The sequence below is a fragment of the Corvus brachyrhynchos genome, unplaced genomic scaffold (genome assembly GCF_000691975.1).
Source record: "Corvus brachyrhynchos isolate BGI_N302 unplaced genomic scaffold, ASM69197v1 scaffold115, whole genome shotgun sequence".
Lineage (NCBI taxonomy): Eukaryota > Metazoa > Chordata > Aves > Passeriformes > Corvidae > Corvus > Corvus brachyrhynchos.
In genome coordinates this window covers 2,069,802-2,086,108 of record NW_008239553.1, presented here as the reverse complement: position 1 = coordinate 2,086,108, position 16,307 = coordinate 2,069,802, and the positions used below count along the sequence as shown (strand labels likewise).

General features: G+C 43.3%; 1 protein-coding gene across 2 annotated transcripts in view; it reads left to right on the top strand.

Annotated features, from left to right (window-relative positions):
- Positions 1–5,768: 5,768 nt before the first annotated feature.
- The window catches only part of PAMR1 (peptidase domain containing associated with muscle regeneration 1), a 55,940-nt gene continuing 45,401 nt past the window's right edge, over positions 5,769–16,307 (top strand). For both annotated transcript variants that reach the window (XM_008639384.2, XM_008639383.2), the window contains exons 1-3: positions 5,769–5,982; positions 14,483–14,659; positions 15,418–15,546. In XM_008639384.2, coding sequence (XP_008637606.1) covers positions 5,910–5,982; positions 14,483–14,659; positions 15,418–15,546 — 379 coding nt within the window. In that variant the 5' untranslated portion in view covers positions 5,769–5,909. The remainder of the gene's footprint in view (positions 5,983–14,482; positions 14,660–15,417; positions 15,547–16,307) is intronic.

The window sequence follows — 16,307 nt, the reverse complement described above, 5'->3', positions numbered from 1 at the left end:
CTTGTTTCTCAGCACTTGGTTTTGTAGTAGCTGAAGATGGTGATGACTTTTTCTTTAATAAAAATTGATGACATGACTGCACATTGATCTGGGATTTTGAGCAGTATATATTTTTATAACATAAGATCAAGTTTTGCAATCCCCTGATGACCTTGTCCAACTGTTCTCAGAACAGACTATTGGTCTGAAAGATCTCAGCCACTTCATCTTGGAGTAATCTTGCTGTCTCTTTCTGAATCATTATATATATTTCTTTTTATCATCTTTGTCATCTTATTTCAGGCTCTCCCTTTTTGTCAAGGTCAATCAAGTCAACCAAGAGAGAAGTACAAAAAGCCTGAGAACTGATTAGTGTAAGATGGTGTTAAATGATGAACGGCAGAACTCCTAAAAGTTGCATCAGGAAGATAAATGGTCTGTTACTGTACACTTCCTGATTATTTACTCATATGACATGTAAAACAACTGCATAAAAGGTGAATGGTTTTGTTACTCCTTGTTATTAGAATGTGTTCCCAGAACTGTTGTTCCCAGATAGATGTTTTCACATAACCTTCCTAAGGACATTTTGGCAAATTTGACCTACAGGGACAGAGAAAGTGAGCCTTAATTTCAGTTTTTGTGGGGATCAATGAAAGGAAAAAAGGAGGTGACAAAAAAGCTGTACTTCACAGTAAGTTCCTAATTTGTTAGACAGCACTGCCCAATTCTTACACCACTCCATTATGTCCACTAACTTGCTGCAATGCAGTTACTGCTTGTGTGAATCGTATTTCAAGAACTGCTATACTTTTAAATTTACAGTTTGAAAAATCAGATATTGAGCACCTCTGAAAAGCTGACCATCCACCAATTATTTCCCACATACATTTTTCTGAGCTTGATTTCATGCATACGTTCATCTGATTGGACTTTATGCTGCAGTTGGCCTCTGTGGAGCATGGTTATGTTTCTGTCCCAAAACCTTACTCTTTTCTTGGCTTCCATCCTGATTCACATGTACCCAAGAACCATAAAACATAAGGCCAACTTGAATAAAATCCAAACAATTCCTAATCTTCTGTGTCTCTGATATTTTGGTGATCAGTTTGAGTTTTCTATATAGACTAAAAGTTTTATTCATTAACCTAGAAAGCCTTACTTGTTAACCTTCAAACCAAGAATGCGTTGCTAGAATGACTGAATCTACAAGCTGTTAATTTCCACAGAGGGAAATAAATAATTGCAGCCCTTTTTTATTATCCCCTTAGACAGTCATATCAGTGTCTGACTGATTGTTAAGTAGGATTGACTACTGGCTAGTTTTAATTTCAAGCCAAATCTTCCACCTGTTTCTTTTCTTGCACGTTGCTATGGTGAAGATTATCATAGACTGCATACAACAGTGAAACACAGAAGGATCATTGAAAAAAACATCCAGACAAAGACATGTAATAATAACTGAACAAAAGTATATTGCTTGGTAGGTGCCATTAAGCACTCATATTTTTCTGGCCATGTTTTGCTGCTGACCTATCCAGAAATATATTTGGAATCATAAACTTTAAATTGTTTCAATTTTCCTGAGAAAATCTTTCTAACAAATACAAAAAATTGTCATTACATGTCCCATTAGGTCAAGGGCTGTACTGTATGCTGGCACTGCAGCTCCTACCTCTTTTGGCTACTTTCATTCACACCCCGTTAGCTCTCCTGGACTGTGATGCTTCAGTCACTGAGGATTAACATCCCACAGAGAGATGGGAATATTTTGCAGACCTCAGGCCAGAAAAAGCCAAACAAAGTGCCCTTATCTGTAGGTGCCTGTGTGGGTAGGCTGTCACAGTTCCAATGTAATTCATGAATGCTGGATATTTGCATTGCATATTCAAGTTCGGCAGAACTTGAAACCCAAAAGGCAAAGTATACTCTTGATAATCCTAGGAACTTATAAATGTTCCTCAGATATTACAGTAATGTCTGGAATTCAGTTTAAAAGCTTTATTTTAAAGACAAACACTTTATAATCGCTCCTCTAAAAGGACCCTCCCCGCTGGACGACAATGCTTTGAAGGGAGAAGCAAAATACTAGCGCTAATCTTTCATTAAGTTCTCTTGCTGTTACTCCTAAAGTGCCAGATCTCAGTTTCATTTGAACTTCATTTCCCCTGAGATACAAGCCCCTTCTACCCTCTCAAATGGGTCTATTTACTTTTATGATGTCTTTCCAGTGGTTTCTTCATATATTGTTTCAGTGGGATGGGTATTATTGGGCAGCCACTAAAGTTCAAGATCTAACTCCAACAACCCTCTTGGGAGCATGTTTGAGTCCAAATGATTCAAACTCCTTCTTTGGCAAAAGACTCGTCCAGTTAAGTGGGAATCTTGCCTGTAAAAGAGAAATGGGCCCCAAATGTTCTTGTAAGAAGGATGTCCTGTGAAGGCATCTAATCTGTAGTAGCAGAAATGAATAACATTGAAAATCACAAATTCTCTTCTAGCAGAACCTCTAGAGCTTTGGAAGATGATCAAGGCCATTTGGGACAGAATTGTCTGAGCAGAAGTCACAAAAGCAGAAAATTTTCTGGCAATATTCCAGTAATAGAAGCAAGAGATTTCCGTAGTTTGAGGGGAAATAAAAAGATCACTAAAATTTTAAAGACTGAAAAGGAATCATTTTTATTTCAAGTCCAAACTGAATTTATTCAGAACTATATATCCATCCTTAATTATTCTTCACTGAGTCCTCTCAAGCAGGACAGTCCAGAGCTACAAGTACCAAATGGGATGAAGTTTCTGTGTTCCACACTGGACCTGCCAGTGTTTCAGGATGTGTGCCTCAGCTCATATCCCTGCATGTCACTTTTCCCCAGTATAAAACTGTGGCATTCTTTCTGTTCTTGTAGGCTGGACCACACACTGTTTTTCAGATTTCATGGCAAATTATTAGGAACACGAGCTAATGGTATTAATTGTGCATTAATTATTTACTCAGTGGTCAATTATTAATTAGTAAAGGTCTTGTTTTACTCTAGGTTGAAATGGGGCTAGGTACTTGGAAATTATTATTAATACACTGTAACTCCATCAGTTTTTGCAGCACTCTGTTTTGCAATTCAGTTTCAGTGGAATGTACTTTCCAAACCTTTACATTCAACAGTAAGGCAGATACAAACATTGAAGCCAAATGCTACATGAGATTCCTCAGCAGCACAGACACATGGTAAAGAGGTTTTAGCTTTCTTCATGAGGGATTACATACAACCTGAAATATTTGGCTGGTGCACTGTGCCTGGTTTGGTCCCTGCCTCTTAATAGGAATGCAAGAAGTGCAATCAGCAGCACTGTGTAAGTTGCCCAGAGTTATTCCTGGGACTAAAGCTACATCCCAACAGACAACCCATGTAAATAGGCCATGTGCAAACTTGTGGGATCATGAATGAATTCTCTTGTTTGGCTGCTGAGCCATTCTCTAAGGAGGCAGGGGATCCACCAACTATCTGCAAGGTGCCAAGCTAAGCACTGTAGAGTAATGCAGAGCATGGTTGTATCTTCTGGTGGTATAATTACATTCCTTCAGACACAAGAAAGAAAAAAAAGATGTCATAAACCTACCAGTTAACCCTTTAGCTCACACCTCCTTAGAACAGAAGGACCACTTTTCCACCCTAGAATAGAAGGTGTCCCTGCAGAGCTGATCCCTGCAATGAACAAAGACATAACTTCAGCTACTCCTTTTCTACTGTGTTGAATGTCTCACCACAGGAACTGACTCAAATAAATAGTTGTGGCCCTTGTGGGTGTATTTTCCCCAGTGGTTCTGGCCTTTATGGAATCAAGTGTTAAGTCCTCCACGTCTGTCCTTAACACTGTTTCCTTGTATCCAGCCTTATTCAGTGCTCTGGGATTTCCATTCGCTTTACACACCAAGCCCAGATTTTGGCTTACATCCTCATGAGCCTCTCCTCAGAGATATCTAAGCCTCAGACATCTGTAAGTCAACTTTCAATCCAAAATGGACTTACTGGGTTAAATAATTTAATCACTTACTGGAAATAATGACTAGGAAATAAACTAATCGTGATTCCACAGGCTTTAAAATAGTTTAGTGCTTCTTTGTGAAGATGTAAGAGCTTCCCGTTTTCACTGTTTTCATCTGGTTTTGGGAGCTTCATTTTTTATCTCAGTTTTTTTCCTTCTGCAACTGACCAGCAATGGCTTGTTAGAAGAACCTGAAGCTGGAATTAGGAAGGAGTTTAGAGCATATATATGAATGATCAGAAATGAGCTGGGGACCACCAAGGCAGAGTTTCACGACCCTGGAGCAAGAGATGTCCATCAAAGGCTCCAGGAGAACATAGTAAATGAGCCATAATAAGTCCCAGTGGGACTTGGAGAGTTTTAGTGGCCTCTTCCTGAGCTGCAAAGCACCCAGGGCAGCAGCCAGGCTGGCTCAACAAGGATTATGTGCCATAATGGTTAAAGTCTTGGCACCAATCTCAGGTCTTCTTCTATTCATATTCTCAGTGGTGGGTTTGTATCAGTGCTAGGAGATTTGGAAAAAATTATTAATATGAATACTTTGGTATTGTTTTATATGGAAGGTGCACAAACCCTAAAAAGACTATTCACAGCATAAAGTCAAGAGTTTGGCAGACAGACAAGCCTAAACTAGAGAGATGTCTGGTTAAAGGAATTCACCCCATGAAAGACCACCTGAAGGTGTAGGGATTTTGCACTGCACTAAACTACTCAAGGTTTCCGTTGGTGATGGCTCTCAAGTTTTTGAGGCTGCTCAACGTGCCTGAGTTTTACAAACTGCTGGAGGTATTTGTTAAAGCTTTTTGGGTTACTTGATTTCCTACTCCAAAGCAAATACCAGTTTTTCAATTTTCCCCCCTCATAATATATGTAAATTTTGAAGTCTTGCTACAGAAATAAAATTGAGAAAGTCAGATTTAGAGGTAAAAAATAAGTCCTTTGGAAAGTATTAGAATTTTTTTCAGGAAAAATGTTAGAGAAAATTAAGTATACTGCTATGAAATATGGGTTGAAGACCAGAAAAAAGTCAGTAGCATGTGCTAATAGAAAAGGCAAAACAAAATATGACACAAAGATAAAATCCAAACTAAATGGTCTCCTTTGTTTGGATTAAACTTCCTCAATATCAACATGTTCTGACAAAACATTTCAATTTTGCCAAAATTGCATTTTCTGGCAGAAATGGACTCTGTAAAAAGGTTTTGACTAGCACAAGTACATGTATGCCAAGTGATTCCTTTTGTGTGTTGTGGTTTTCATCCACCGTGGAGTGAACTTTTACTGAGCCTCATTCATTCATCTGCCCCACCATAAAAATGCACGGCTATTTTAAGCACGTTGTAAAGTGAACCATGTCACTTGGCCAGGCTGCCCAATTGTGGGAGTGTGGGACGGGAATCCCTCTCTGCACCCACCCACGCCCACCCTTGCCACCCCCCGGGATGCATCAACCCCGCAAGCCCAACGGGAGCAAGCGCAAAGTGCCTCCTTCTGGAGATGTCTGTAACTTCAGCTCACCCGCAGCAGCCGGGATGGCTCATATAATGAGATATCTGCATTTCTCTTTCTCCCCTCTCTCAAACATCTTTCTTTACATAAGGAAAGCTGCTTTCTCCCTTCTGAGCACTGAGCCAATAGACCATCACAAAAGGCATCTGTTGCCAGAGTCCAGAAAGGGTTAAGGCAGCAGTTGGAGAGGTTTGGGGTGACGTGTGCTTCTGGACGCCTGAGAAGTCTCTTGAAGGTAGTTCCCCTCTGGTGAGGATGGGAGCGTGCTGAGGTCTGAAATCCGAGATCCCTCGCAGCCTGGAGCTGGTGAGGTCCCAGTAAAAGCTGTTTGCCTGCTTTCCCTTCCTGAGCAGTCACACCGCTGCACTGGCCTGGGCAGCATGGAGCGAGCACCCTGGACACTTGTAGGACTCACTCTTCTCCAGCTCCTGCTCATCTCCTGCTTGCCAAGAGGTACTGTAAGAGAGCGTGTGCGTTCCCGGCATGGGCGAATGAGTCCCTTTCCTTCAGTGTGGTCAGAGGGGTTTCATCTCATGCGCTGTCATGGGAAGCAGAGAGATCTGCAGGGACAGCAATAATAGAAAGAAGGGGCTCTGCTTTATGTATTTTTTTTCTTGCCAGCATGGAGTGTGTGTGTGTGTGTAGGTTTACCCAGGAATGATTTTCAGGCAAACTTAATAGCCTTAAAAAGAAACAACTGGCTGAATTTGTTTGCCAATGGCCATTAAAAAAAAAGGTATGCAATCACTTTGCTTATTACTCCTTTTATTTTCTCAACACTCAGTGCTACGGAAATGATGATAAAAAGAGGCATTTAACTCTCTGAATTGTAAAGCGTAATTTGTTTACTTTGGCAAGATGAGATTTTCCTCTCCAGCCCCAACACCAAGAATGAAGGCAAGGGAGAAAAAAAGTGAAGGAAAAAAAGAAAACAAAACCCACACATTGTTTCCAATCTGGGATTTAGTTCTGCCAATATTATTCTTTCGAAGGGGAAGCCTTGTTAAAGCAGAACGATCTTTTTTATACTCAAGCCCCATCCCACTTTCTGCTGATCCAGCATGTATTATCTTGATAAGGTTGAGCAAAAAGCATTTACTGTTGAGCGCAAATTTGCTGTAGTTATGGCCACGAACTCGGGCTGTTTACACCTGGAGGTGTCTGGACCTGCTTGCAGCAGCCAGCTGTCAGCATCGTGGGCTGCTTTCTTGGGAGCTGCAGCCCTAAGGACTGGGAGGTGAGGTGCCCTCAAGTCACCCACCCTTGAAGCTGCTGCATATTTTCGCACTGCTGACTCCTCTTACCAGGGGAGCTGTCAGATCGGCAGGCACTCGGATCTCAGTGACTGTAAAGAATTGGTGTCAAGGATGGTGCTTCAGAGCCCCCCTCACGAGGGGCCCCGGCAGAGGGTCTGCCTCTGCAGTGCCCTCCCCTGCTGACCCCTGAGGACGCAGGGAACAGGTGATGATCAGGGGTGTCTGCCCACCAGGCGGGCCACCAGCACCTGGAGCCGTGCTGGGAGGCTGGCCTCCTGCCAAAGCTCCCCCTGGGTCACAAGCACAGAGAGCTTCTCCCTACCTCTGGGCCACGTGCACGGACTTGTCCCTGCAGTGGCCTGTCCCTCAGACATGTGCCAGCTTGCACACTGGCCAAGCGAGGTGGCTCCATGGCATGTGCTGGAGTGGCACAGAACTAGCCCTGTCAGTGGCAGAGCATCCCCATGGCTGTCAGGCAGCTGCGTGGGCATAAACCCCTCCTGCTGCAGGGGCAGCACATCTTTCTCATGGAAAGAATCTGGTCCACAGAGTAATCCAGCACCGAGTCCCCCCAGCAGCAGGGATGAGGGGAGGCAGGAGGAAGGACAGCGATGGGCAGTGGGACAACACAAGGTCTGTGGGGCTGTGAGCTTTGGAGGGAGGGCGCTGGTTGCCCCAACACCCACTCCTCATGCACCAGGAGCAACGTGAGAAGAGCCTGTGGGACACATGGATGTGAGCCATCCCCTCTCCCCCTGCCCTTCCTTGCCATGCCTCCCCTGCCCTGGTGCTGGTAGTGGAGCAGCTGGTGGCACTTGCCCAGCTGGCAGCATGAGGGGGCCAGGAGCTCCCCTGCAGCCACAGCAGGAGGGGCTCTCAGAGACAGGGGAGCGACTCAGAAGTGCAGTGGCCTTAACATGTCAGGGCAGGTTGGAAAACAGCATTTTGTCTCCTCCTCACAGATGTATCCAATTTTTATCCATATTTATCACACCCAGTTGCACACGGCCTGCCTCGAGAGCTGGGGGCAGGAGTCAGGGCAGTCTGGGAATTTATTTTTTGGAATAAACTTGGAGTGCAAGTGACTCATGTTTCCTTAAAAATATATGTGTGGTTTTGTGTGTTTCTGCCTATCTAAACCCTTCCCAACCTCTCTTCCCCTCCCCCTCCAGCCTCTGTCTAGAGAAGTGAAGGCCAGATGCACTCAGACACATCCAGATGCATTCAATCTTACCAAATGGGTTACTTCAGTTCACAAGTTTAGGCTTCTAGCATGGACAAAGGGAAAGGGACTTGCTTTTTATTTTGGAAAAAAAGCTGGGGTTACTTGCTTTTGACCCTGAGGCCTCTTTAAGTAGCTCCCAGGTGTCACTGCAAGCCTGCCAGTGCCCAGGATTTTTCTCTCCACCAGCCCTGAAGGACCCCTCACCACCATAGGATGATGAAGTTGTCAGCAGCAGGACCTGCCTTGGGCATGTGGATGCTCCTCTCCCTCCTGCAAGACCAGGGACATGGTGAGGGGCAAACTGGAAGGAAGGTCACAGGGCAGGGAGGCAAGAGATCAGCAGGGACAGAGGCCTGGCAGACTGAGGGCATCTTCAGTCCTTGGTTAGGGCTGGACTACACACTCCAGGGGAGATGTAAGGACTAAAATTTGAGGAGAGTTGCCGCTGTCTGTGTGGACTGTTTCTATCTGGACATCATTAACTGTGAGCAAGTTGTCAACATGTTGCAGGTCTCACGCCATTACAAGAGAAGCCCTCAAGACAGGTCCAGCACCACTCCTCTACGTTTAGGACACGAGGACATTCTCATGTTATGTGGTCATGAATTTCAATACAGCAGCTGCTTCTTCTCTGCATATTTCCAAACATTCTCCTCTATTGCAGAAGTCTAACCTCATCAACGCTGTCACTAACTCAAAAGTTCTACATTCATTACTTGTTCCTGTTCCTTGTCTTGCAGCACAGAGAAAACAAATTCTCTTCATGGTCATACTAGTACAATTTTTCTGCCCAGAATAAGATCTTGTCCCAGAAAGAATCAAAGCCTAAAGGGTAATGTGGCAACCTCTGAGTTTTAGCCTTAACCTGGCTATTTCTTCCTGTCACAGCTTTTCTCAGATGAAGCCACAAGGCCACAGCACCAATAATAAAATCACAAATGTCAGGTCATAAATACAGAGAAGAAACTAAAGAAGGGGGGTATTTAAAAAGGACAGTCAAATTAGTGTGCATTTGTTAAGATTCCACTTAGTATTGTATATTTCCTCCTGTGTTCTCTCACTGGGTTTGATTTTTTTTTTTAAATAGAAATCCTTTCTTTCTGCCTCTCCCCACTTGCCACTTTGTGAAAGCACACACTACTGGCAGAAAAGGATGCTAACTGACTCTGTAGAAGCAGAAGTCTAATTATTCAGCAAAGGTCTCTGACCATAAAGTAAGCACAATGAGTAAAACTAAAACATGGATGTATTTTAGCTCCTCTTTTAATTAGCCCAGCTGCTGAAAAGAGTAATAGGTACATAATTTCTAAAGAGAAGCAAGTGGTTTTAGAGACAGCATCATCTCTTTCATCCTCTTAACACATCAAATAGACAAATAGACATAATTTGCACAGTAGTTTATCTGAGGCAAAAAGGTTAACAATAAAGACCCGCACTTCCTTTATTATTGAGGGTTTGGGGTACATCATGTTCCAAGACCCCCAGTAAAAGTCTCTTAAAGGGAACATCCCTCTTCCCTTCCAAGGTCTCTTCCTCTTGGCCTTACTGAAATCAAGTGGAGAATTTTACTATTCATCCCAATGGAGCCACAGTTTCGGCCAGCGTTGTGCTCAGAGCATTTCCTGTTGTTAATGTCCACACACCTGATTTCTGTGGGGTGAGGCCCAGCTGCACAATGGCAGAAGAGCCAAGTGAGAAAGGAGCAGAAAAATGAGATGGACCTAAGGAAAGTGTAAGCTGCTACCAGGGTTCATCTCTGTTGAAGCTGTTTTTTCTTTAATGACAAAGCTTCCTTTCAGAACTATTACATGGCCAAACATTCCCTACTAACAGCCTTGAGAAACTGCTCCTTCAAATTCAACTGCTTGTTTCTTTGGCAGAAGACAGTAGTTGTTGTTGAGCAGCACGCTGAAAAATTAAGTTGAAATCAAATACAAAGGGGCATGTTCTCACCTGTGGAACATGAACTGGTTAAACAATCACTTTGAAAAAGTCATCCTCTATGGACTCAAATTCTACAGATGTATCTGTATCTCCTCTTACTGACACTGCACAGTTACTGCAAATGACGCTTTTCAAAGCAACTTGAAATAATATTTCTTTGAGCTTAAGTAGTGTTTACCAATGTACTGATGGATAAATTGAGGCATGGAAGGAGAACCTTTGCAGGATAACAGAATGGAATTGTGGGATAGGAAGTTCTCCCCAAGGACAGAGATGGCAAACTAGTTTTCTGCTCACACTAGTCTGATCCCTCCACATAGCAGCTACTGTCAGCACAAATACAGGGAGTGGGAATGGGAAGTCAGGGAGAGGAGAGAGAAAAATATCCCATCTCAGCAGCAGCACAGGCTTATATCATCTTAAAGGGACTGTACTCTAAAAAAATTCTCATTCTTCCAAAGAAGTGGCAGACACAAGAGATAATTGGTATAAGTGGGCTTGCTTCAATTCACCTTAGTTCTTAGCTATACAATTTTCCCAGATCTCAGATCTTTGGAGCAGAAATCCCTTTGTATCTTATGAGGTATCTATGATGTACAAATTCACTATGGCAAAAGATTAGTCAGCTCATGCTGACATTTTACCATGATGAGCTGCCTGACCCACCCCTGAGGCAGCAATGTGTTTCTGAATCTGCTCCTGAATCACCAAAGCTTTAAGCCTGATCTCAGCCCTGGGGATAAGGGGAGGCAGCAGCATCACCAAGGTGAATTGTTGTTGGACTGACACTTGCCAACAAGGCGGACATTGCCTGGGAGCATCGACTCCTACTGCTGTCCTACAAAATCCATCACTGACAGCCTCTAGGATCTGACATGTGCTGTAGGGATTAGGAGGTCTTGCTAGGTGCAGATGTCAATGGCAAGCATGAAAGTATTGCCATCTGAATCTGAAAATGTTGATCTCCCACCTCACAGTCCTCCTCAGGCTGGACCCAAAGCATCTGGTGAAGTGTTGTGTTGGGCTGTGCCAAGCTCCTGAACCAAGCAGGTCTTCCCTCCAGCACACGCCCTGGACATTTGTGTGCTTTCCCAACACAGGCATTTCTTGCTTGGTTTCCATGGTCTTGACCTGCTTCCATGTGAGCTGTTTATGTCTGGATTTAATGGGCTTTTCTTCCATCATTAAAATCTCATAAATTAATCCACTGTTTATTTGCCTGTCCAGAGTCTTATTTGTTCTTTGCAGCTAAATATTTTGCATGGGTTGTCAAGCAGCTTCTCCCAGCTTGTCCAAAAATCAAAGACACAGTCACTGCCTGCAAGCCAGACTGCCTGCTTGGAAGATTATCAAAGTAAAGCTCACAAAACACCCCACAATTATCTCTGCCACAGCTGGCTGAGGCCTCGCTTTCAGTATTTTACTCAGTCAATAAATCTTCCCCCACTTTTCTCTGCCTCATTCTCTTCTGTTTTGGGGTGATAATGACCAAGTGTGGGGGGGGGGAGCTGCCAATGGTTACCCATACCCAAACACACAAGTAGGAGCAGGGTTATGCCTCTGCCTCCCTGGAGCACAGGCTGAGCTCAGCCACACAAACAAACATTGATTACACACATAAGTGGCTCTGTGCATATCCCTCTTAAACTTCTGAGGCAAAGGTTTTATTTGCCTTTTTTTTTGGTAGCCCAGAGACAAAACAAAAGGAATCCTGCCATTATTAAAGGGGTGCAGAAAGTCTTCAATCAAATTTCTTTAAAGAATATCTTCTACAGAACCTCAAAATAATAGATTCCATGATTTCTGTGAAGAGAATCCTAGAAGGGCAACTTTAAAAAATTCTCAAATCCACATATTTTCTTGGCGAGGCTATATGAATTGCCCAAACTGCAGAAACCGAGAACCTGAAAGGGAATTAAATTGTCAGTAAATCAAAAGACAGTTTATTTTCATTGTCTAAGTTGAGACAAAGGCAAGAAGTGAGCAAACAGCATTTCTAGGTGGCAGCAAGTATATTTTTACAATTCTTTAAGCAGAGATTTGCTGCTCCCTTCTTAACATTAAATATTACCTCAAGGTCAACTTATTCTACAAATGCACACATTTGATCCACCAAGAATAAGTATGGCCTCTGCTTTTTGGCTCTGTTGTGTACACAAGCTCTTCATATAAAAATAAATATGCATATGCCCACATTCACACTCACTACAAACACACAAACACATGTGTAATATTTTAGGGAAGAATAGAGAACTTAGGTTGAAAGGGACATGGTCCAGCACATCTTGGTGCTAACTTGCAAGTTAAGTTGTGTTGCTCACAGCCTTATCTTGCCAGGGTTTGAGTTCCTGCAAGGATGGAGACATTCCTTTGTCACCCCAATGTAACTTTGCCTGTGAATATTTGGATCATTTTACAGACAGAAATTTCTTGGATAATATAGCCACTTTATTAATAAACTTTAGCAATCTTGAGATAAATTAGATTTCTAGTTTGAGTTAGAAAAGATGAGAATTTGAAGGAAGCCTTAGAAAATCTCAGAGTGTTGGGTAGTTATTTATTAGTCAGACTTTGGAGAGTACTGCTTCAGCAAGAAGTGAGACCCTCACTGCATACACCAGAGACACAGCTATTGTCTGTCTTGTATGGCAAGATGTACCAAACTGAGTGTCAGTTCTACTGAGATAATTAGATGCGTGTAATTAATTTTCCCTGGAATCTGAATCAGATACAATTCATAAATAAAAGGCTTAATTAAAAGAGAATAATAGCCATAGGTTAAGAAGTCCCAGCTTGGCCAGGTTGATTGACTGCCGTTCTGGGAATTAGAAGGCATGAATTTAATTCCTGACTCTGCTATTGTTTTTCTCTGGGACCTTGAGCAAAGTCACTTCACCTCCCTCGTGCTTCATTTTCCCATCTGGAAAGAGGACTTTGTAAAGCATGTCAAGATCTACAGACAAAAGGGTCTATAACTGCTGAACACTAAGGTTATTTCAATGCAAGATTCCACTACGGGAATAAAGAATTTTAGAACCTTATTGACATCTGACAGAAGCAGCTTTTTCTTTTTGGAATGATTGTAGGCACAGAGAGGGGGGATGGAAATGTTTCAGCGCAAACAGCAGCCTCATTCCTAAAGTTAGAGCAGCAGTGGACTCTCCCTGGTTGGTACACCAGGCATAAGGGAAAGGCTCAATTCTGAGGAGCACAAAGGGCTGCATTTCATTTCCCAGCCAAAGGGGATTAAAAAAAAAGAAGAAACAGTTTGGTGGTCCTTTTTATATAGAGTCAGTAAAAATCATTAGGGGAGAAGATAAGCTTCCAGGAACCAGGCATGAGGTCATGAAGAGTCAAGTGAGACAGAGCAGCAAGGCTCAGTGGTAGGGAGCTGCAGCAGGCACAGTAATTAGGTTATCAGCAACAATGAAACAAAAAACTGTTGTGTGAGAAGAGAGCCAGGTACAGGCATGGATGGGAGTGCTCCACCTTAGAGATGTATGGCTTGTTTCTTGTTTCATGACAAGGCAACCCTGTTTCAGAGTTTAATACACAAGGAAAAAGGTTGTTACCTAACCACAATTAAAAAAAAAAAAAAAAAGAAAGAAAGAAAAAAGAGGAGGATAGAAGGGGGAAAAAAGATCTAGTCTCATTATGTTTCCTTCATGTCTCATCTTTCTAGTCTGCTCTCTCTTTTTACTATCAAACTCCATGAAAGCAGTCATCAGGGCTGTCAGCTGGTTAGAAGGCATGCTGACAGCTCTGTGCACTCCTTAGATCTCTCTTTGTAGGATTTAGACAGCACACTGGTGGGGAAAGACAGGATCTGCACTTATTGTGGCAGTCCTGAGTCACAGTCTGAGGTTGTTTCTTAAAAGGGTACTTCCAGAATAGCTTAAATATCATATGAGGTTATGCTAAATAATAGAAAGATGTTACCATATTAGAAATGCCAGGCAAAATGAACCTTTAAAAATAACGAAAAATCCTGTTTCCTCTGGCAGTGAAGTCAAATGTAACAACATGTGCTTCTGAGTGAAAATAGGGAGTGAAACCAGCTAAAATCCAACTTTAAAAGTGGCCTTTCCTGGTGGGCCCCCTAGTTTTCAAAAATAGCAAATTCACAAGCAGAAATACAACCAGAACATGCTATCATAGTTTAAATAATCTAAACTACATATGATGCTGTAAAGCAGTCCTGCAATCTGAAGAAACTTTCTCATGTGATGTCATCCTCTGTGGATTTTTAAAGCTGTTTTCCTCACCACAGAAGTGGGAAGGCCTTGCAGAGAAAGTGAACATATTCCTTCCCTCTGGTCTGTTTGCAAAACTCCTGCATGTTCTTTAGACACCCAAACCATGCTGGCATTTCAGGCTCATGTTACCACATAGTTTGGGTTCTTCTGGGCCGAAGACCTTGGCCAGCCTCATGCCATCCATGATCTGACAAATCACTGGATAATAGATCCTGCCAGTCCTCACCAGATAATGGATTACTTCCGTGTGTCCTCCTCTCTGTTCTCTGCAGAGTACACAGTGATCAATGAAAACTGCCCAGGAGCTGAGTGGAATATCATGTGTCGGGAATGCTGCGAATATGACCAAATCGAGTGCATCTGCCCAGGACAGAAACAAAGAGTGGGCTACACCATTCCCTGCTGCAGGAATGAGGAGAACGAGTGTGACTCCTGTTTAATCCACCCAGGTATGTTTATGGCTGTCCTGCATTCACACCAAATCTTTGGCCATGGCATCATGGCAGATGCTGAGCAGGGCAGTGGTGAGCAGGCACATCTCACTGAGGTGTGGGATTGTCTTGCATTTCCTCAGGAACTTCATCTGGCACTCTGCTGACAGCAGCAAGACACTTGGTAAGGTTCCCCCAAAGCAGGTAACATCACTGCCCAAAAAGAAATAACACACTTTCTACCAGCAGTGTTGTCCTCAGGATGTCTTGGGCAGGCTTGGGAGCTGCCAAAGGGTGACATGATTGCTGGCTTCACACCAAGAGTGTTTTGGTGGTGCTCTGGGATGAGTTGCATCCCCAAAGCAAGAAAGCAGAGACAACTTGGAGGTCCCACTAGTAAAGAGGAAAAAGAAAAGTGAAAGGTGAGAGGAGGAGAGAGCAGGAGGAGCTAGGACCAGTTTAGAAGTCATCAGAATCATTTGGGCTGGGCCCGAGTGGCACCATCACACGCATTCAGACTCCTGAGAGAGGCATTTACAGTTGGAGCAATGAGATTTAGAGGTTTGGGCAAGTCGGACCGGGACTTTGGTTCCAAATCTCACAGTCTGAGCTGCCTAGGGCATGGCAGTTGGGTATGGTTCCAGTGGGGAAGCTGTCAGCACCACAGCAATCACTAACATCATTGGCATTTTCTGTGGAAAAGACAGAGAGGCTGCTCCTCTTCCTGAAGAACAATCCACCTTGGCTTTCATCTAACACAGTGGCGCTCTTTCTAGGCTGCACCATCTTTGAGAACTGCAAGTCCTGTCGCAATGGCTCCTGGGGAGGGACACTTGATGACTTCTACATCAAGGGTATCTACTGTGCAGAATGCAGAGCCGGCTGGTACGGAGGGGACTGCATGAGTAAGTGTCCTACACGGGCAGGGAGGGATGCTAGGGGCAGGGAGTGGTGGGACAGAGCCAGGGCCATGCTGTGCCTTTGCAGCTATTCCTGTACTCTTGCAAAGGGCACAAGCAGGAGAGGGCAAACACAACCAGGCAGTCAGCAGATCTACAATTAGGAAAACTTCTCTCCCAGTGCTTCTCTGAGAGGAATTGGACTGGGCCCCATGTCATTAAGAACCCTACTAAATGTCTGGTTTGGTTTGGTTTATTTTAAAACTTTAACTACCGTGACTCCAGAAATGTTCTGTAATCTGCATTTCTTGGATGCAATTCATCACAGCCCCAGAGCATAAGAATAAACATTTACAAGGCCAACAGCTTTATCAAAGAGCTTACCCTCTATCCTCCTTCAACCCCTGCTAGCCCCAAGGAAGTCCCATTGTTTCCTCCCTTTGTCACACATCTTCAACACACTCCAAGGCACCTCTAGAAAACACTGTCTTGCAACTTCTGACTCCATCATGACCATGAGTATTTCAGGCCCTTGTAGCAATATCTAAAGGTTTTGTTCCTGATGGTGTGCAAAAGCTCCTGCTTTTTAGTTTTGCTAAGTTGTTAATCCCAATTCTGTCTTTCAATAATGAATTCCATCAGCTAATAGTATAGTGTTTAAGACTGGTATTTCCTTTACCAGTTTCCCACCAGTGAAGGTGTAGCTCTCTCAAAATTTTTATTGACAGTCTCTTTGTTCATATTTATCTGGAAGGGATGAAAGCAGA